At 41.0% G+C, this 22,141-nt stretch overlaps 1 protein-coding gene across 5 annotated transcripts in view; it reads left to right on the top strand.

Annotated features, from left to right (window-relative positions):
* Nucleotides 1-14,988, top strand: part of LOC124260328 (small conductance calcium-activated potassium channel protein 2-like) — a 73,459-nt gene extending 58,471 nt beyond the window's left edge. For all 5 annotated transcript variants that reach the window (XM_046694608.1, XM_046694610.1, XM_046694612.1 and 2 more), the window contains exon 2: nucleotides 12,811-14,988. In XM_046694608.1, the coding sequence (XP_046550564.1) occupies nucleotides 12,811-14,193 (1,383 nt within the window). In that variant the 3' untranslated portion in view covers nucleotides 14,194-14,988. The remainder of the gene's footprint in view (nucleotides 1-12,810) is intronic.
* Nucleotides 14,989-22,141: the final 7,153 nt, after the last annotated feature.

The raw sequence follows: 22,141 nt of genomic DNA, 5'->3' as shown, positions 1-22,141 counted from the left end.
AGAATGTAAACATATGCTGTCTGGCGACACAGATTCCATTGGACGTTCCAGATGGTTATGGAAATTAAATGAATGGATCATCACTCAAAATCAGAAGGACATAGAAATGCATCTTTTCAGAAAAGAGGCGCTGTGATATAGGCCTACTCATTCTGTTTTGTAGATTTACTTTTGAATGCACATGGTCACCCAAAAACAAGATCTCACGATTCCTTATGACTCACAAACAAAAACAAATAAGCGTCCCCATTTTTTCTGCTGTGACAGAAACATGATTGGTGGTTAACAAACTATTGGATGATAATCTTTGGTTGATAACAACTGGATGGCTTCTGCTCAGTATTCAAACTATTGGACGTTTTCATTATGAATGCGCCTGACAAATCTTCACCAACTATTCCTCTGAAGTTGTTTTAACAACCGGATCCGTGCTTGTGGCCGAATCTTGAATTCAGACGAAGTTGTGCATCCACTAGCGACTGTTCGAGGTCTCAAATAGTTTGGAAAGACTCAGTTAGCGGGGCCCCGTTCCTCAAGGCGATCGTAGCGCTAAGTTGATCGTAACTCCCATACTTTAACATACGCTTACGACTATCGTAGCGCTACGATCGCTTTGAGGAACGGGGCCCTGGTTTGGCTATTCTACAATAGCAGTCGATTTGATCCAGTGCAGCATATTTCGTCTCACCTACATACTCCCGCAGCTGAATTCATTGTTGACTTTGTTTAAATTTGGTATAACGGCCTTAAAGGAAACTCACGAGTAAAACTAATTGACCGATTTCGGACTTTCTCGGACACAGAAAACAAAATGTCAATGACAAAATGTTGTTCGCCATGACAGCTCAAACAATGCACATAATGTTATGCTCGGTGACATGCCACACGTCAGGTAACTTTAGTAGCGTGTAAACTCGCGCATGATTACACATAATTTGTTGTACGCCAAATAGACTGTAACAGATGTATTTGTTGCTCAGAGTAATCATTGTGTGTGCATGTAATAACTTTGTGGTTGGAACTCCGATACTATAGGAATCGACTTATACTGTTATCATTGATTAATAATAATAATACATGTCAGGTGAATATTGTATTACAGGTAGTACCGAATTATGAAATGTAATTATCAAAAATGAGATAAGTCATTACGGGAACCTTTCTAACAACACAAAATGGTGACGTGAGTCATTTAAATTTGAAAGGGAAAACAAGTACACGAATAGATAAAATTACTTAAAAACCGGCTCTGTGAAAAGATAATTGAGAATATGAGAAAATATGGGTATATCAGTTGTGTAGATACATATAGGTTTGTGAGTACGCCTTGAATGTGCTATGGGAAAGAAAAACCAGTGATAGATATTATGAGCGGAGATGCACACCTTTGGGGTACTACGATACACAAGTTATGAGTCATGATCATCCGAGTTGTCATGTTCTTCAGGCTCCCGACAACTGACTTGTCCACACCAAACGTAGTGACTCGTTCTTTATGCCATCAACCACAATGCTATCTTGCCCCGAAACAGTGATGCGTTCTTCGTGATATCAACCACCATGTTGTCTTGCCCCGAAACAGTGACGCGTTCTTCATGATATCAACCACCATGTTGTCTTGTCCCGAAACAGTGATGCGTCCTTCTTGATATCAACCACCATGTTGTCCTTCACGATATCAACCACCATGTTGTTTTTTCCCGAAACAGTGACGCCCTTCATGATAAACCAGTGATGCGTCCCCTTCATGATATCAACCACCATGTTGTCTTGCCCCGAAACAATGACGCGTCCTTCATGATATCAACCACCATGTTGTTTTGATAATCAACCACCATGTGAACCGTTCTTCTGATATCAACCACCATGTTGTTTGTCCGAAACAGTGACGCCGAAACGTTCTTCATGATATCAACCACCATGTTGTCTTGCCCCGAAACAGTGATGCGCGTTTTGTCTTGATATCAACCACAACAGTTGAACCACCATGTTGTCTTGCCCCGAAACAGTGACGCGTCCTTCTTGATATCAACCACCATGTTGTTTTGTCCCGAAACAGTGACGCGTTCTTCGTGATATCAACCACCATGTTGTCTTGTCCCGAAACAGTGACGCGTTCTTCATGATATCAACCACCATGTTGTCTTTGTCCCGAAACAGTGACTCGCTGTGATGTGTTCTTCATGATATCAACCACCATGTTGTTTTGTCCCGAAACAGTGATGCGTCCTTCTTGATATCAACCACCATGTTGTCTTGCCCCGAAACAGTGATGCGTTCTTCATGATATCAACCACCATGTTGTCTTGAAACAGTGATGCATCATGTTGTCTTTGTCCCGAAACAGTGATGCGTCCTTCATGATATCAACCACCATGTTGTTTTGTCCGAAACTGTGATGCGTTCTTCATATCAACCACCATGTTGTCTTGTCCCGAAACAGTGACGCTTTCTTCTTGATATCAACCACCATGTTGTTTTGTCCCGAAACAATGACGCGTCCTTCATGATATCAACCACCATGTTGTTTTGTCCCGAAACAGTGACGCGTTCTTCATCATATCAACCACCATGCTGTTCTTTATCCCACCATGAAAAACAGTGACGCGTTCTTCTTGATATCAACCACCATGTTGTTTTATCCCGAAACAGTGACGCTTTCTTCTTGATATCAACCACCATGTTGTTTTGTCCCGAAACAATGACGCGTCCTTCATGATATCAACCACCATGTTGTTTTGTCCCGAAACAGTGACGCGTTCTTCATGATATCAACCACCATGTTATCTTGCCCCGAAACTGTGACGATTTCTTCTTGATATCAACCACCATGTTGTTTTGTCCCGAAACAGTGACGCGTCCTTCATGATATCAACCACCATGTTGTTTTGTCCCGAAACAGTGACGCGTTCTTCATGATATCAACCACCATGTTGTCTTGCCCCGAAACAGTGACGCTTTCTTCTTGATATCAACCACCATGTTGTTTTATCCCGAAACAGTGACGCTTTCTTCTTGATATCAACCACCATGTTGTTTTGTCCACAAACAGTGACGCGTTCTTCATGATATCAACCACCATGTTGTTTTGTCCCGAAACAGTGATGTGTCCTTCAAGATATCAACCACCATGTTGTTTTGTCCCGAAACAGTGACGCGTCTTCATGATATCAACCACCATGTTGTCTTGTCCCGAAACAGTGACGTGTTCTTCTTGATATCAACCACCATGTTGTCTTGCCCCGAAACAGTAACGCGTCCTTCTTGATATCAACCACCATGTTATTTTGCCCCGAAGCTGTGATGGGTTCTTCATGATATCAACCACCATGTTGTCTTGTCCCGAAACAGTGACGCTTTCTTCTTGATATCAACCACCATGTTGGCTTGTCCCGAAACAGTGATGCGTCCTTCATGATATCAACCACCATGTTGTTTTGTCCCGAAACAGTGATGCGTCCTTCTTGATATCAACCACCATGTTGTCTTGCCCCGAAACAGTGATGCGTTCTTTATGATATCAACCACCATGTTGTCTTGTCCCGAAACTGTAATGCGTTCTTCATGATATCAACCACCATGTTGTCTTGTCCCGAAACAGTGATGCGTTCTTCATGATATCAACCACCATGTTGTCTTGCCCCGAAACAGTGATGCGTTCTTCATGATATCAACCACCATGTTGTCTTGTCCCAAAACAGTGATGCGTCCTTCATGATATCAACCACCATGTTGTTTTGTCCCGAAACAGTGATGCGTTCTTCATGATATCAACCACTATGTTGTTTTGCCCCGAAACAGTGATGCGTCCTTCAAGATATCAACCACCATGTTGTTTTGTGCCGCGTTCTTCAGACTGTTAGCCGTTGGTAACTCCGATACAGCGGCTCAGTGATTTTATTCATGCTATCAGCCACCATTTTGTCGAGTCCCGATAGAGAAATTTGTTTTTCTTGCGAGGAACTACTGGTCTCATTTATGCCTTTACCCTTTTGTGCCTCGTTCTTCTTACAATCAACCACTGATTTTATTGAGGATCGTGCTATCAACCCCTAATTCATCTAGTCCTAGGTGGCCTAGAGGTTAAAGCGTTCGCTCGTCACGCCGAAGACCTGGGTTCGATTCCCCACCACGTATGGTACTATGTGCTGGAATATTGCTAAAAACGGCGTAAAACCATACTCACTTACTCCAGTACCGATACTAAGCACTTTCTTCATGCTGTCAGCCGCAAGTTTATCCAGTCCCGATACAGAGGCAAATCCTTTATGATTTGACCAATCCCGGAACGGTACTAGATCTTCAACCATGGGTTTCTTTCCTGGTTAGGAATGCGACTGTCAAGATATATGATAACATATTGGTTGGTTGGCTGGTTGTTTAACGCCTCACTCAGCAATATTCCAGCTTTATGGCTGCGGTCTGTAAATAATCGTGTCTGGACCAGACAATCCAGTGATCAACATCATGAGCATCAATCTACGCAATTGGGATACAATGACAAGTCAGTGAGCCTTACCACCCGATCCCGTCATAGTTGCCTCTTACGACAAGCATGTGTTAGAAGACCAGTTTTAACCCGAATCTTCACGGGGCGAAAACATGTTAATATGCATGAGGTAGGTGATACGGCTGTGATACTCCAGCCTTTCCATATCCAAACAGTAAACCCATTCATAATCTACTTTAACAATAAAACCACAGATAAGCGGACAGGGAATTCCATTTCTTCGATTTCTGGCCAGTATTTCAAAAGCTTACGCAGAAAATTCGCCCTGAGAGTTGCAGTTCTAGGCGCACGTTTAACATATCCCTGCTGGATTACTGTTGAAATGATAAACCGAGTGCGATATAGTTCCACATACACAAGTATTGATTCAGTACACAGTTTATATCAGCTATTGTCAGACCGCCGAGGACCGATACGAGTCATGCAGTTTTATCGTCACTACATGGTCCGTTTTAATTGGAATACCACCACTGTATACTACCACTAGGCCTCCGGCTGCGACAACACGATATAATAGATACTTACTATGTAGTGTTTAAACACCTATGTCAAATAATGATTCTCGTACAAAAGATGAAATTTGATTCTTTAAATTCTTGTTAATATTCTCAGTTAAAACCGATGCTTTAACATTTTAAAGTGAAATTTCGAAATTTAAATAAATAATCATTGGTTTTGTTTTTGTATCGTAAAGTGGAAATAGAGGCTTATAAACGTTTTATTCTGCTATCAATTGGAGATAAATAACAAACACTTTCTTACATATAGTACATATTTTGTATTCCAATTTTATGTCGCGAATGGATGAAGTATGGTAGGCACTATCTATGGTCCCCCAGATTCTTACATAAAAGTTGTAACACATGTTATATTTGGGATTACACTTTCTCAGTAATTATACAGCTGCTAGTACCCGGTGGCTGAGTGGGCTAGACCGCTGACTTTGTGTGCTGGCAATAAGGTGTCTGACGCTGAGGGTGTTGGTTCGAATCCCGGATGGGAATCATCCCAAGAAAATTACTAGAATCAATACTTGACTGACTACTGCACCACTTTCTAACTGGCCTTGTGTATTCACGTCACAAGACGGCAGTGTTTACACCGACGATCCAACAAGTACATGTCAATGCTTCAACCCGTGAAGATCCGGGTTAGAATTGATCTTCAGTGACCCATGCTTGTCGTAAGAGGCGACAAACGGGTTCGGGTGGTGAGGCTCGCTTACTTGGTTGACACATGTCATCGGTTCCCAATTGCATAGATCGATGCACATGCTGTTGATCACTGGATAGTCTGGCCCAGACTCTATTATTTACAGACCGCCGCCATATAGCTGGAATATTGGTGAGTGCGGCGTTAAACTAAACTCACTCACTCCCTTATCTCAATGCTTCAGTGTTATGGGCTTACATTAGATATTTCTTAAAAGCTAACCTTAAAGCTGGTTGAAAGCTTTTGCTGATATTAAACGCTTGCAAATATCTGACCCAAGTCCCTTTTAGCATAGGTTAAGACAGTACCTTACATTGTACAAATTTACACAAACCCGGTCGTCCTTTTTTGTTATTTTTTCCATTCTAATCATCTGATCATGCTATCATGTGAATGCACAATACCTCAAATTTAGTATTATGTGTGCGTTGAGAAAACAAATTAACCAAAAATCAATGTTAGACAATACACTGAATACAGTATTGAAGTAATAAATACAAAAATGTTTCTGTAGATGTACATGAAAGTGTATCGTTCAACTGACCAAACCTAATTTAGAACACAGAGGTTATTTTTCATATTCTATCAAATATTATTTTTCATAGCAAGAAATGCGTTCAACTTGTTTCCCGTGGGAACTAAGTTTGACACTCACACCCATACCTTGACGATATGCATCAGCAGTGTTGACTTGTTTTCCTACACATTTAACTAATTAGCAAATAATTAACTTGCTGTGTCAGCTCGACTGTTCTATTGTTCATTGAACAACTCAAAGCTACATCAAAAGTGACGCTGAATAATTGCATCATTACAAAACGTGTTAATTACCGTATTGAGCGTGAACACCTGTCACCAAGCTAACATTAAAACCACACCTCGAAATGACAGTAATGCTTTTATTGCCATCGACGGCATAGGGATTATTTGGTGAGTATAATATGGTGCCTATCCCGATAGTACTCGTTATTGACATTTTAATTTATTTAATTCTGCTTTCCGTTTCTGAATGTAAACCGCCGTGTTTTTTTATACCAACCCTGTAGCAATTCAATATGTGATGACGCAGAAATGGCTGTGTTGAGGGTAATTTAACTGTCGTAGCACTACCGCTGATTCTGATTATCGAATTTCCTCTTTATGCCTTCATACAATCAAATGCATTATGCATGCTTTATTCCTTAATCTGAGTAATGGATCAGGTTTTTATGATATAAAATCTTAAAACTCTCAAACCATATTGTGCAGCTACATCTAAGTACATGTTAACACCACCCCATACGTTTGCCAAGGTTGTTTTCCAAAACTTTGTCACGTAAGCGTTTGGGCTTCATAAAAGTTGGAATTAAAATGACACGGATGAAAGTTTTAACCTACAAGCAGCTATGCTTCAGAACATTTTTCATAAGCTCCAAGGTCACCGGGGATGCGGCACGTGTAATATCGCCTGCACGTGGTATTGTCAAAGTGTTTGGAATATTTCTTTTTTCTGTTACCGATTGACAATTTATAGATACAGAAATCGATGAACGAATGCATGTTTCTCGTCCGATCATACCGAGAGGCGGGCTGGCTCATCGAAGCCATAGAATAGCTTGACATGTCGCTGATTTATAGATTCACAGCGGAAAATATCGTTAAATTCGATAAAAATGCATTTGCGTATGAATATAAGCAACGTTATTTCCACAGGCAGTCTACTCAAATCTGCGAGGTGGCATCTGCGTGATGCATGGGCTTGCTTTGTTCTCCAGGTCGTCTGGTTTAATGTCGGACAAAATCTCAATATGATAAATGTCAAGTGCTGCTCTTAACGCAATAAAATCAATAATTTGCTTTAATTGGTATCGAAAAACGATTCTCGAACAGTTAACGACTCTGAATCATTCGGACACAAAGATAAGCCGTTAATCTCATTGTCACGGAATAGCGGTTTATGGAACATAACTGATGCCGGAGTCAACCTCAAATGAATGATTTGTATTGTAAAAAAATGTTTTTAAAGCTTTAGAGCAACCAAAGTGGTTGTTGGTGCTATGAAAGAGCTGTGGAACCGAGTGATTGCATTTTGTGTCTTTTTAACGTTCCGATACCCTATCAAATCTCATACTGCCCGTACTGTGGTAGGATTGCAGCTATATATCAGTATGTTTGTTTGTTGTTCAACTACCGCAATGAGCAAACACCTCCGCCGTATTGACAGACAGACAGACAGATTGTTTATTAAAGTCTCGCCTCAATATCAAAGAGATACAGTACAAATAAGAAATAAAAAGTTGAGCCACTCCTGTGAGGAGTTATGAGAGACTAAGTTCTGTAAATGGATGGTTGGTTAGTTGTTTAAGGCCGCACTCCGCATAGTTCCAGCTATATGGCGGTGGCATGTAAATAATTGAGTCTGGACCAAAAGATCCAGTGATCAACAGCATGAGCATCGATCTGCACAATTGGGAACCGATGACATGTGTCAACCAAGTCAGCGAGCCTGACCACCCGATCCCGTTAGTCGCCTCTTACGACGAGCATAGTCGCCTTTTGTGGCAAGCATGGGTTGCTGAAGACCTATTCTAACCCGGATTAAGGCAATAAGGCTCTCGCAGGTTCAGAGACTGGACTTTTCTGAGGCTGAACGTAAACAGTCCATCTCATCATTCAGACGAATCCGGTTTATATATGTCTTTGTTCATACAGAGACAGAGACTCATAGTGCCATCATGGAAGAAAATGTCCTTTGGTTACAAGTCCTTTAGTGTTGCAGCTGCCACTAAATGGAACTCACTGCCAGATTTTCTCAAAGATGCCCAGTCGTTGGAACAATTTAAGTGTCTCCTAAAGACTCATCTGTTCCATTTGTACTTTTAAAGTGACCTTGTACTGCTACTAGTTTTTACTTCTTTTCCTTCACTCTTGTATGCGCTATGAGCACGCCCCAGTGGAGTTTGGCGCCATATAAATGGACATTATATATTATATATATATATATATATGTTCAGTGACGATAGACAGAAGTACATAGCTCTACTCAGTCTGAATAGGAGCCCATGGGGAGATTTAGAACCTCAGGCAGATCTAGGGCTTTTGCATTATACGAAGGGCTTAGTATCCACCTAAATACTACATCTTCAGCTAACAATGTTTAGAAGAAATCCATTGTAATAAGTCAGGTATGTTTAGATTTACTACTTAATTGAAAGATAACTTTGCTCAACAGTGTGTCTGTATTGTAGGACAACCATTGCTTTCGTGGACAGGAGTCCAATAGGGAATTGGTGATGGAAGTGGATACATTATCCTGTTAAATACACACGTAGGAATTAGGTATGCGCATGCGTATCGTTATGTCAAATGTATGCTGGTCATAGGCCTATCCTAACTACTGCTGAGCTAGTACAAGCAGCCGCACATACACATACACACGCATGCACGTCGTCATATGAGCGAAATATTCTCAAGTACGACGTTAAACCCAATTTCATCTCACCTCACCTCACCTAACAACTGTTTTAGCAACTGTTTACATTCAAACATCGTTGTGTCGAAGTGGCAGAGACGTATGTCAATACTTCGTGTTATCAAAGGTTCGACACAACCGCGAAATGCTGACTAATCAGTGAATACGCATGGGGGGCCTTCTACCTGGAGGCAGCCGTAGGTCCCACATAGCGGTGTTTCTATGTAAAAGAACATGCGTGGCAGCCAGAAATCGGTAGTCTTGTAAAGCGGAACAAATATACCTCGATAAAATGGCCACAAATCTTTAAACCTACATCCATACTGCTATCGATAAACCATGACTTGTGAACTTCACTATATGGGTTAACTGCACTAATGCCTGTTTCCTGTGCTTAGTTCGGATGCGTAGGTGTTTGCATTTATAGACCAAACCTTGCTGTCCAGCAATAACTGTATTCCTCAGCTGTTGATTCCCGTACTTTGCCTGACAGTGGCCAGCCACTCTATGCCTGGACAAGAGGATGTCTAACGGCTGTAGGGATATAGGCCATCCCCACTACCCAGCATGGTCCCATGTTTCGGCTTCAATATTGCTATCGAGACTTAATACTACTCACTTATTCACTTTAGATATATTTAATTTACTTAATTAAATTTAAATAATCTTTTTTTCCGAGTACATGTATGGAAGTGTCAGCCAGCTTAAAAAAAGTAATGTTTTTGTATTCTTAAACGACAAAGGTCGCAAATATTTTGTAATATCATTACAAACATTGGGAATACAGACATTGCAAAACTTTTTGAATTACATACATTGCAATCTTCATTGAATCCAAAAACTACAACAGACTGGGGGTGAGTCCCTGCACCTATACGTTTATCGTTCGCACTATATTTCAGGGGCGTCTCATCGTGTATCCTTCAGAGTTGTCAAAAAATTGGCTATTAAGAGTTTTGATATGGTCCCTGAGATCGACATAGTCTTTTGTACAACTAAACATTACGTCGCCATGATGCTGTTTTTGTAATCAAACCAAAGTGATGTCTTGTTTGTTTCTAGGTTTTTTAACTCTGCGAATCGGGAATGTTTTAATTAAACATGATCCCAAGAGGGTTAACGGGACTGTGGCAAGAACGCAATGATCGATTTGTCCACAGAACACTCGCAGTACCTGAAAGGGAGCATCGTTCAGATCTCGTAGACTTTCGTTGTCCTATTACAATGAGAAATGGAGCAGTTATAAATCCTCGATAGGGTCACGTAAATCGTATAATCCGGCCCCGATGAAGCTTTCATGCAAAAAGTTGTTCTTTTCAGTGGTAATGCCGTGTAAGCCACTTCGAGGAAGCACAATTTTCAGAGATTCGTGTGTTTGTGTGAGTTCGTAAGAGCAGAAATATTAATTATGCTTCACCCCATAGAACAACGCAAAACCTATTGTCAAGGAACAATCGTACCAAGTTTTAGAGTGCAGACAGTATTTATCAAGTTCCCCAGTACAATCCCCTAATCACAAGCCTTAGAGATGGTTTGGCGAAAATTGCACCTTTGCCCCATACGGGAAATACCGACAGAGGTTTCGTGATGTCACGAGATTGGTTGATGTTGTTGTCAAGAATATAGCATCGAACAGGAGCGTTAATTTGTGCCCAAACCCTAAAGCTTCAATGAGCTGATAGGCGATCAAGTGAAAGACCAGAATGAAAAGCGAAAAAAGTTCCTGCATGCGCCTTTCGCACTATGGGATTTCCGATAATAAACTGTCTATCATTTGCCAGAACAAAATTGAAAAAATGTCAAATCACAATGACGGAATTGTACAAATGTAGGCTGTCACAGAGTTATATTATACATATATAGCTACATCATGTCAAACAAACGTTGTCTATCTGATATAACACATTCGTGTCCTGAACACGATATCAGACAAATGTGTTTTGGTCAGACGTGAGTGAGTGAGTCCGTGAGTCCGTGAGTGAGTGAGTCCGTCACATTGTGTCAGCTTGATTTGGGTGGACAGTCCGAAGTGATGCAAGTGTCTGACATTTACCAGTTTGGTGAATCCCGCGTATCAGGGCAAACATGGATTCGAACCCACGATTATAGGTTTCTGGCACGCCTAAGGGACGTAACTCTACACAGCGACTTCAGCACCTTGCACGACGGGGCTACACGTGACTTCTCAGATGATATGTTACAGTACATATCATCTTAAGGTGTTCCTGTTATATGATATACCATCTTGTTTGTTTATACCGTATCAGTATTACCTGACAGACAAGCCAGTTCACCATTAAACAGCACAAATAGACATTCATCATAAACAAACTAGGTCAAATTAATCAAATTTCAGGACATAGCGTCTATAGATACTACTTTCAATTCTTTCATCGATATCAATAAATCGATACACGATAGTATGTATCGATAAACGACATGACAATATTATCATGTAAGTGAGTATTCCGATAGTACGATTGATTGCTACCAGCTCAACACATACAATTACACTGGTGCATGTGTTATCAGTATAATACTGCCGTTGTCCTCATCCGTGATGGTCGCATTTGAAAGTCCACCTATTGCACTGATGGGGTCGAACAGCCTAACCTTTTACCCTGAGTCGTGTTCACGTTTAAACAGCTGGAATCAATGTTGTCCGCCATATTAGCATGATGTTATTTACACAAGATGCATGTGAACATCAATATATGCTGAATACATCTCACTATATCGATCTGACCGTCAAATTACATCCCTTATTTGAAACTGTACTGAATGCTACCAGGTCTGTGTTTAAGAATATAAAGTCATAACGAAGAAGCTGGTTCGAACACATGGGAATCCCACAAAGCAGACCCAGAAACGTCGATAGTCCATTCAGTGGTGGCAGGGATCGTTGAAAAGCGTTGTTAATGAACTTTCTACTGTACTTAAACAATTCCTTGTATTTATCACACATTTCTTTCAAATTCATTTGACTTCTCTGTAACGGTTCGTGTACATATTGGTTGAACTATTGTCAGTTTATTAGAGTGTATTTTCTAACCAGCACGTACACTCAACTCAGCATTGTTATTGAAGGGTCACCATGGTAAGTGTATGTCAAACATGGACATTGCTAACAAGCATCAACGGGTCTGGCAATGTGTTGACTGATATTTCTGACAGGGTTCTTTTAAGAAACCTGGATCTCCTGTGCTTCCTAATCATTTGAAGTTTTCAATGGTAACAATATGTCTTCTACCTATGCTTGTCACCAGAAGCGGATTAAGCGGGCATGTGGAGGTCACAATACCTGCTAAATATTGAGAATAGCGTTTCGTTAAGGCCAACCAGTGGCTCGACGATCACACCATTATCCATGCCATCTGCTCAGGAATCCGTAGCTTTGTGGCAGGCAACCATCATAAAATTTAGAACTTAATGGCTTAAATCAAATTTATGCAATTAATTCAGTATGTGAACGAGAGTGCGGATCTATTTCCGTTTTGACATATATTATATTACAGATAAAGGCGCGTTGCTTTATTGTGGGAGACCAGCAACGACATATACTATCAACGTCATCATTTTGCTTCATCCATTTGAAATGCTTTCCAGGGGAAATAACTCTTCTTTCCTTGTGTTGCAGAGGAATATGGCGGGGAACACACTGGTTGAGGATCCGGGAATTCCTCTGGTCGGACGACGGAAAGGCAAGTTCGCCAAATACGTAGACGAAGACAGTATGAGTCAGTCAAGCAATGGTCCCCTGTCCCCAGCTGTAACGAGATTCGACAACATCAGCTACAAGCTAAGTCGGAGGAAAAAACTTCTGAATAGACGTCGGATGATTGTAAATCTGGAGTTCACGCTCGCCATGGTTGGAATAATCTTGATGTTCGTGGAAACCGAGTTGTTCCTGAACAAAGTCTACAGTAAGAGGTCCGTTGCTTCTCTCGTCATTAAATCTGGCATCTCAATCAGCACTCTCTTCCTCCTTTTCGCGGTAGTTGCCTACCATGTCACTGGCATCCAAATAAACCAGACTGACAATGGCCTGGACGACTGGAGGCTTGCTGTGACACGTCTTACATACGTGAGGATATTCGTTGAACTCGCTGTCTGCGCTATCCATCCATTCCCTGGTCGAATAGTCCTGGGTTATTTCGACACGAAGGGCAATGCAACAGAGGTATCTATAGACGCCGTGCTGTCAATACTGATGCTGATGAGGTTGTATCTTGTAGCCAAGCTGTTGGTGGTCCACAGTCGTCTTCTCACAGACACGTCTACTCAAAGTCTCGGTGCGCTTAACAAAGTCAAGATCAACACGGTGTTTGTATTCAAAGCTCTAATGTCGGAGAAGCCAGGCACGATGTTAATTGCTATCATGTGTATCATATTTGTCGTCAACAGCTGGGCGCTACGTACCTGCGAAGGATACTACCACCCCGACCACGAACACACTAACTTCCGGAACGCTATGTGGGTGATCGCCATCACGTTCCTGACAGTTGGATACGGCGATATAACCCCGAACAGTGACTGTGGGAGGTTTATTGCAGTTACAACCGGTCTGATGGGGGTCGGCACCACGGCTCTCTTGGTAGCTGTCCTGGCTCAGAAGCTGGAGCAGACGAGAGCTGAGAAGTACGTCCACAACTTCGTCACAAGGATACAGCTGGATAAGAGGAGGAAGAACGCTGCAGCTGACGTCATCAAGAACCTGCTGATGTTATGGAGACTCAAACGAAAGGGAAACGTCTCGGACTACCAACATCGCCGAGCCTACGGAAAGCTTCTCAAAGCCATCCATTCCATGAGGAACGCCAAGAACGAGAGGTTGATGGTCGGAGAGAATGCTGTTGGTGTCATAGAAATCTCCAAAGGAGTAAATGATGTTTTTGAATTAGTTGAAACTATGGACACGGAGCAGAAGGATGTCAAGACGAGAGTGGAGGCCATGGAGGAAAAACTGGGACGGATAGACAACAAACTGGAGGCCATTCATCAGGCAGTAGTTAGAAAGTGAGAGCCCATGAACAAATATCGGAATTTACCAAGAAGTGTGACTACGGTCTCCAGGGTTGGTCGAGCCTTGAAGATCAGTCTGAGCGATCACAAGGCGTGAGGTATTAATATTCTGGATTTTAAGGAAACAAATGTCATCGAAATAAATCCTTCGTTGTATGTATAATACAACTGGGATTTTTTATCACTCTGTACTTGTAATAGTTACTTTGGTTTTGTGGATGATAGCTCCGAACCAATCACTGGAAGATTATCTGCTCACGTAAAAAGTACGGACCTCCAATGATTCCTTGAGCTACGACTGAAATCTACACAAATACAAAGAGTTCAAGGATCACTAGATGGATCTACGAAGGACATCCACCATACGGTTCAATGTTTACTTGAACTATGAAGGATATTTACTCAGTTTGGGAATCAACAATTAGTTGATATATTAAAGACATCAACACAATAGTGGCTTCAAGCATTACATAACCTATGACGAACATCTACAGTACAAGGTTCGAGGGTGACGTTCGAGAAGGAAGGGTTCAAGGACCTTGATCCACGAAGGACACATACACAGTACAGAATTCAAGGTGTACTTGATCTGTACAGTAAAGCATTACACGGATAATTTGATCTATGGAGGACTTAAATGTAAGAGCTTCACGGATCTCTGGACATACGACAGACATCTAGACAGTAAACGGCTCCAAGAAAGAGGGACGGTAAAACCATCATCTCTCCTGAAACAGAGACAGTCTTTCAGTGTTTCCAGCAATGGTACTGACTTGGATTACTACGACATAAACAAAACCTATATTACATCTTTAAGGGGCCTTGTATGCTAGTTGATGCTACCAAGGGGAGTTTGTGTTTGATAACACTTTCAAAGAACTATTCCTGCTTGAAAGTCTACCTTTGACATTCCGCACTAGCTAGTACGGCGGCTGGGAACATAGACTAGATATTATCCTGAAATCTGATAGAGAACAGTGCCATTACTAGTGTTGTAGCCGGGGCTCACAATTGCTTGCTGTGATATGTAGAAGAAACTAGACCATCTTGGACACATATAATGTAGATGTACTTTGTCAGTTTGGGGGAAATCGGTGAGGAGTACTTGTTGTAGAATGCTATCTGCTTTGTTGCTTCAGAACACTTACATGCCAAATGTCAGCATTATGAACTGTGTATATATCTCAGTATATATTTCGCTGTTCCTAACTGTTTATGTTTCATTTTTAATTCTTTACCTTCTTTGGTGTTTATCTTCCTTCGTGACTGATTAGTTCCGGCCATACAATATGTTCAGGTAACTATATTTATTTCTGTGTGTATTTACAGCAGGTGTTATGTTAAATTGGAAAACAAGCATGAAAGTGTTTCAAAGTGTAGCTGTACAATTGGTATTGAGAAAGGTAATGCTCCGTTCTATTTGCAGTAAACAACATTATGATTTTCACTTGAAAACTAACTATCATCATGCATCAATTTGTGCAATGAACTTTGTGGAGACGTGTGCAAACTACTTACCATAACGTCGCAGAACGAGGCTGTTCGAAATATGTGTCTCAGAACGAGGCTCTCTGGAAATGGCGTGTACTATAGGACTGAGTGATACAGGCAACAGGAATTGAATTTGCCAGTGTCTGTTTACTTCATGAAAACTTTAGGGAAGGATGTTAGTCGTTATTTCCATATTTCACATTTTTTTAACGTTCTCGAACACGAATGTTCACTAAAAGCATCATTTGTTAAACTTCTGTTGACCATTTCCATCTGGAAATATTTCTTCAAAGAAATCACAAGAATATATCGAAAATATGCTTCAAGGAGGGTAATTTCTTTAAATCTGTCAGATGTGCTTATTGTGAACTATTTTGTAAACATGTTTCATCTGTTTGTAATTCGGAGACCTGGCAGTTATGATTTTAGTATTAACAAATGCGACTTACGTATTACTTAGATTTGTTCAGTTGTAAATGATTTTACATCCAACGGAACAAGAGCATCGGGTAATTCTTGTTTAGAGTGATAATTACACAATGTATATAAAACAGAAATTATACAATCCTTCTTCATACTTGAACAATTTTGCGAAGATCAATCCTACGGTTTAATGGCTTTAAAACTACATACGCATGAAGGTATCAGTATACATACGTTTAAATACTACAAACTGTATCATGATCTCTGTTAAATTAGACTACTCCAGTGAGACACCATGCTTCAGTAATTGCAATTCGTAGGTGATCTGGATACAAAGATAATTAGGCAGTATGAGTATTTATTACTCTGACAATTTGGAGGTATGGGTATACTCCGTTTGTACAGGCCTGCTAGGGATGTGGGTAACGTTTGTCGTGTCTAGGGTAGATACAATTATGTCCGTGTACAGTCAAATATTTTCAAGCATTGTCTATTTCTAACGACCTCAAAATAACGACTGTGATAGTTTATAGATTAAAGTATTATGAATATTTAACAAATTGCTTTCCTTATCTTTAAAACCTAACGTTCTTATATCTTCGGGATGTTTATCCAACTCTCATATGTCTATTATATACCTTTGATTATTCTCCAAGCTTACATATTCTATTAACCGTCTCCTTAAAACCCTGTATTGGTTATACGGTATCTTTCTTACCCTATATCGGTTTATCAACACAGCGTTTGGCTGATGTCTGTGGCTTTTAAGGACACGGGTGGTCTGGTCGTCTAGGGCGCGGCAATTCGCTGCGCAGAGTTGCGTCCCTTTGGCACGCCGGAAACCCGTGATTGTGGATTCGAATCCCGGTGTTGCACGATTCTGTTTCTATATTTCTCAACATCCTACCCGTGCTCGTGGTGTACACCTGAGACCTGAATCACTTCGAGGGTTTTCTCTCTCATTCAACTAACATGTCGTATTGTGACTTGAATAATGTTAAAATCAGCCCTTAACCGAACCCACACAACTGTTTAGAGAATATATATTATTCATAATAATCAATAATTCATAAAACTCGCAATGCAGTCAAAACTGATTAAACCCAAGGTGGCTACACTGAGTACTCGATTATATGAAAATAGGCTCATTACATGGGCGGATCCAGGAGTTTCGAAGGGGTGGGGGTGTTCAGGGGTTCGAACACCCTGAACCCCTCATTGGCTCCGCAAACGCAAAAAAAATCTTCAATGTGGTTCATTTTCAGGGGGGGGGGCGGCTTTCTCCCTCTTCTTTCTCGAAATACGAAATACTGTTAAATCTAAAAATATATCGGCGTGACGTCATGTTTGGGTACAGCAGGCGCTCCGCCACTCTCCTACCCAGAGTTCCATGCGGCAAGCCAGCATAGTACCTCTGCCACAGGCCAGAAAAATGTGACGATTCGTCACATCTTGCATTGTCCATTCAATATAATGTACATATTTCTTTTACTCTTTTATTTTTGACGAGTCTACACATCTAACTAAACATCTTTAATAGAATGGTTTAGTTTCACTGAGAAAATATCCAAAAACATGTAACACTATTTCGATTTGCGTAGCGATCCTTTGTTTACATAGGTTGTACGGTTCCACGTGCTGTCATCGAAGCCGACGGAGAGCAAACGATGCAGCCAGTTTGATATCTAAATATGTACTGTCATAGACCTTACTGTCGTTGAAGAATATATATGTAACAATGTAAAACATTATGAAGAGAGCGCCGAAAAGCTTTCGTGAGTCCAGTCTCTTCTTATTATGAATATGCGCGTTTGATTACAAACAAGAGAAAAGTCCGGTCACGTGATATACAAATTAGCCTGTGGCAGTGATGTTATGTTAAGTCATCGCTGTGCCGGATTGTGGCGCTCCGCGTGCAACGGAAGAGTCTATTTCCATTGACTGCGGGGGAGTCTGACGCTTGCACGGGGAGTCTGTGTTCCACGTTTTGAGCCACGTCGGATCGACACGTGTAAGTCTTCTACCCAGCTGTTAAATTGTTATCCAGTGTGCGGTTATACAAAACCACACGTTCAGTGTTAAGATAATGATTATCCTTTAACTGATTGATGCCAATTACGGAAATATGTAATAGAATGTCTAAACCTATACATTTATTGTGCATTGTGTTAAGGTATCAGTTTATTTACATTTACTAGATCTTTTCAAGGCGAGTTGTGTAACCAGTAACTCTTTCATTACCTCGCATCAACGTCACAATGTAATTTATTCCAATTTTCAATTATTAATGATGTGTGACATACCCAAGGGCATGTGTTGTGCTTGTATATCGTGGTGTATGTATGCCCGCTAGCCCGTGGCTAGTAAAAATCTAGTCGGGCCACTAAATCTCCACAGTCACTGGCTAGTGAATTTTCATGGGGTCATTTTGTAAATACATCACTCTCTCCGACGTGTTATGTTATAATACACTTTTAAATCATGCAAGATTATGTCCTTAAAAAAATGTTCATCATATTAGCAGCTTAATGATGAAACCCGTGTCTACATTAACATTTCGGGCTAGTGAATTATTTTGTGGGCTAGTAACTTTCAGGCATATCTAGCCCGACTGGCTAGCAAAATTTGGAAACAATTTCGCACACTGCGTATACCTAACATTTCAGTGATGTATGGATGATACAACATGCAGTGTGCTGTCAATAAACTTGTTCATGTTGATCATATTGTGGTCTTGTTTGTTCAACCCGCAGGCCTGGGATTCCGGGCAACGCCGCACTCAGCAATATTCCAGCTACCGTATATGGCGGCGGCCTGTAAATAATCGAGTCTGAACCAGACAATCCAGTGATCAATAGCATGAACATCACTCTACGCAATTGGGATGCGATGACATGTGTCAACCAAATCAGCGAGCCTGACCACCCGATCCCGTTAGTCGTATCATACGACAAGCATGGGTTACTGAAGACCAATTCTACAGATCTTCACGGGTCATAGATATAAAAGAACCTAGGGTGGTCCCGAGAGTCATTTCGGAAAAGGTGCTCAAACTAGTAACCTGGGACCTGTTCGTAAGGTGATCGTAACTCTAATACTTTAACATAGGCTCACGATCGTCGAATCGCTAAGATCTCTTTCTGGAACAGGGCCCAGGGTCCACATGCATAAAAGCGAGTTTAGCGTTCCGACGATCGTATCGCAGAGGGGTGGTGGGATAGCCTAGTGGATAAAGCATTCGCTCGTCACGCCGAACTGGGTACAATGTGTGAAGCCCATTTCTGGTGTCCCCCACCGTGATATTGTTGGAATATTGCTAAAAGCGGCGTAAAACCATACTCACTCACTCACTGGTATCGCCCATACTTTAACGTTTGCCCTTTACGATAGACGTGGAGCTAACATCACATCGTTTTGAGCGTGTGGACCCTGGGCGCCGTTGTTCGAAACAGCCACAGACCAACGACGGTTGAGGTTCTATGTTAAGGAATGGGGTTTTACGATCGCCTAACGCTATGATCGCTTTGTACACGGTAACCCTGGATGGCAGCGTGACATCGCACACCATGACATGGGAGCTCGTTTGTCTTGTTGATTGTTTACAGGCCGGAGCCACATGGATGGAATCCTGAAGGGCGCGTTGTCAAATAACAATATTGCATTGTTGAATTATGAGGGAACTCTCTTCAATATTCTTGAAATTGGTTTGACAAGCTTGAACTGTGAAGACCCTGGAAGCTGGAACCAAAACTGCTTTATACAAAAATGGAAAAACGAAAAATCGAAAATACACTGCAACACTGGAGGTGTGAGTGAGTTTTGTTTTACGCCGCACGCAGCAATATTCCAGCTATATGGCGGCGGTCTGTTAATAACCGAGTCTGGACCAGACAATCCAGTGGTCAGCAGCATGAGCATTGATCTGCGCAATCAGGAACCGATGACATGTGTCAACCAAGTCAGTGAGCCTGACCACCCGATCCCGTTAGTCGCCTCTTACGACAAGCATGGGTTACTTAAGATCAATATTCTAACCCGAACTTTCACGGGTAGCAACATTGGAGGAGTCAGTGAGAATGGTTTTACACCGCTGTTAGCAATATTTAAGCAATATCACGGCGGAGGACACCAGAAAATGGCTTCACACATTGAACCCATGTGGGGAATCGAACCCGGGTGTTCGGTGTGACGAGCGGACGCTTTAACCATTACGCTAACACTGGATGAAATATCATTGTCTATACAAAGCTATAATCTGTCTCACAGTGTTTCAACATTTTTATTTGTGCTCTTTTTAACGTGAAGCCCTAAATGAACGACTCAGGCCCATGAGATTCCTGCTTCCATGAAAATGACATATTTTCAAAGACTGAGAGTGCGTCTAGCAGGCGCGTAACAAGCCAATTTTGCCGTGTAAGCCCGATTGGTTGCAAAGCTTTATAGTTAGATAGTATTGAGGGTTTGCCTAACCTCTTTAGCAACAATCATGTGTAAGCCTGGGCTTTTTTTAATAATGGTAGCTACGTCCCTGTCTAGCAGCATCCTTGCACCATAACACAACGACACGTTGGACAGTGTCGGCAGGGTAATGGCACTCACTCGAATGCAATCCAAGGGAGGCAACTCCGCATATTTGGAAAATAGAGTGCCCGTCCAGAGCACGTTTAATAGATTTTGTCTTTGACTATCATAATGGATGAAACTGATTTATTCCTTAAAAATGTTATTTCTGTTTAACAGTCCCATTACTGTGTTAAAACTTCAGTTTATCTTAGAAGATTCCTAACGTAGGTAGAATACGATATCAGTTGACTATCAAATATAGATAAGGTCAAAGCTTATCAAGAGAACTTTAAAGGACGCCGATGTTATTGTCGTGTTACCATAGATATCTTTGTTAAATGTCCCGATAAAAAGTGATATAATGAGCGGAACGAAGCACTTCTGGATTTCACTCCCCAGAGATGTTCAGTTCCAACAGTCTTGGGTGATGGTATTTTGGGACGGTAGGATTAAAAGATCTTTGAATTCTAATTCTAATTCTAATCAAAGAATTTAGTTTGTATCATTTAGTTTAACGTGAAATGTGTAATATCCTTGGAGGATATTTTCATGAAAAACATCTAAAATTTAAGAATTGTCTTCGACAAGAATGATACTGAAAAGGGAGACATTTTCTTTTCATACAGACACATACATGAATATATTTTACGTATGCTTCAGTGACTATGGAAGACGAGAGATTGTGTGTTGCTCAACTGTTCCAGAATCAGGATGGACGAGGACATTAGAAATAGGCTTCACAGATTGCCTCCATGTCGAGAACAGGAACGGGTCCTCAATCTACCCCACCGCACCTCGGACATATTATGCACAATAAAAACTTCATTATATCCCTCCATAGAATTCAGGTACACGAACAGGTAGTAACAAACGTGGTCAGTTAAATGTGGACATGGATACATTATCACCAGACATGGCAGATTACTATTTAAACTGAAGTTTTTAGTTCTGTTGGCCATTGTTTTACATGCAAAAGTATAAATTACCGTGTATACTAAATGGACGCCGAAATCAGCTTTACGAACATTTTCTACCACTCTACGGATGATCCGCTTACAAAATACGTAAGATTATACGTCGGTTTATACAGAATGCTATGTGTAAACAGATAATGGAAAAAATTTACTTTGCAAGCAAAAATGTTAACAAAGATAATTTTACATGTTCCTAAACATGTTTTCACAATATCAAAGACATATTTACTTGTTTTTACTAATGTAAATCAGCAGAAAATGTTTTAAAAGACTGAAATCATAGGAATGATTATTTTACAACTATACACACTCTACAACCGTTGTTTCTTGTTTTAATAGTTGAAAAATGGTGACTTTAAATGGTTTATCATTGTCTCAAAGCAGAACCTTTCTTTTGGACATCTAAATCACTGTTATTGGTTTATTTCGGCATGGACGAAAATAGGACAATTTAACTCTTCTGAAAAAGATGCATTTCACCTCAATATGAATGCA

The sequence above is a fragment of the Haliotis rubra genome, unplaced genomic scaffold (assembly GCF_003918875.1).
Source record: "Haliotis rubra isolate DU_JTF1 unplaced genomic scaffold, ASM391887v1 Scf76, whole genome shotgun sequence".
NCBI classification, from domain to species: Eukaryota; Metazoa; Mollusca; class Gastropoda; order Lepetellida; family Haliotidae; genus Haliotis; species Haliotis rubra.
Note: the sequence above shows the minus strand (reverse complement) of the source record. Positions and strands in the feature narration are given on the sequence as shown.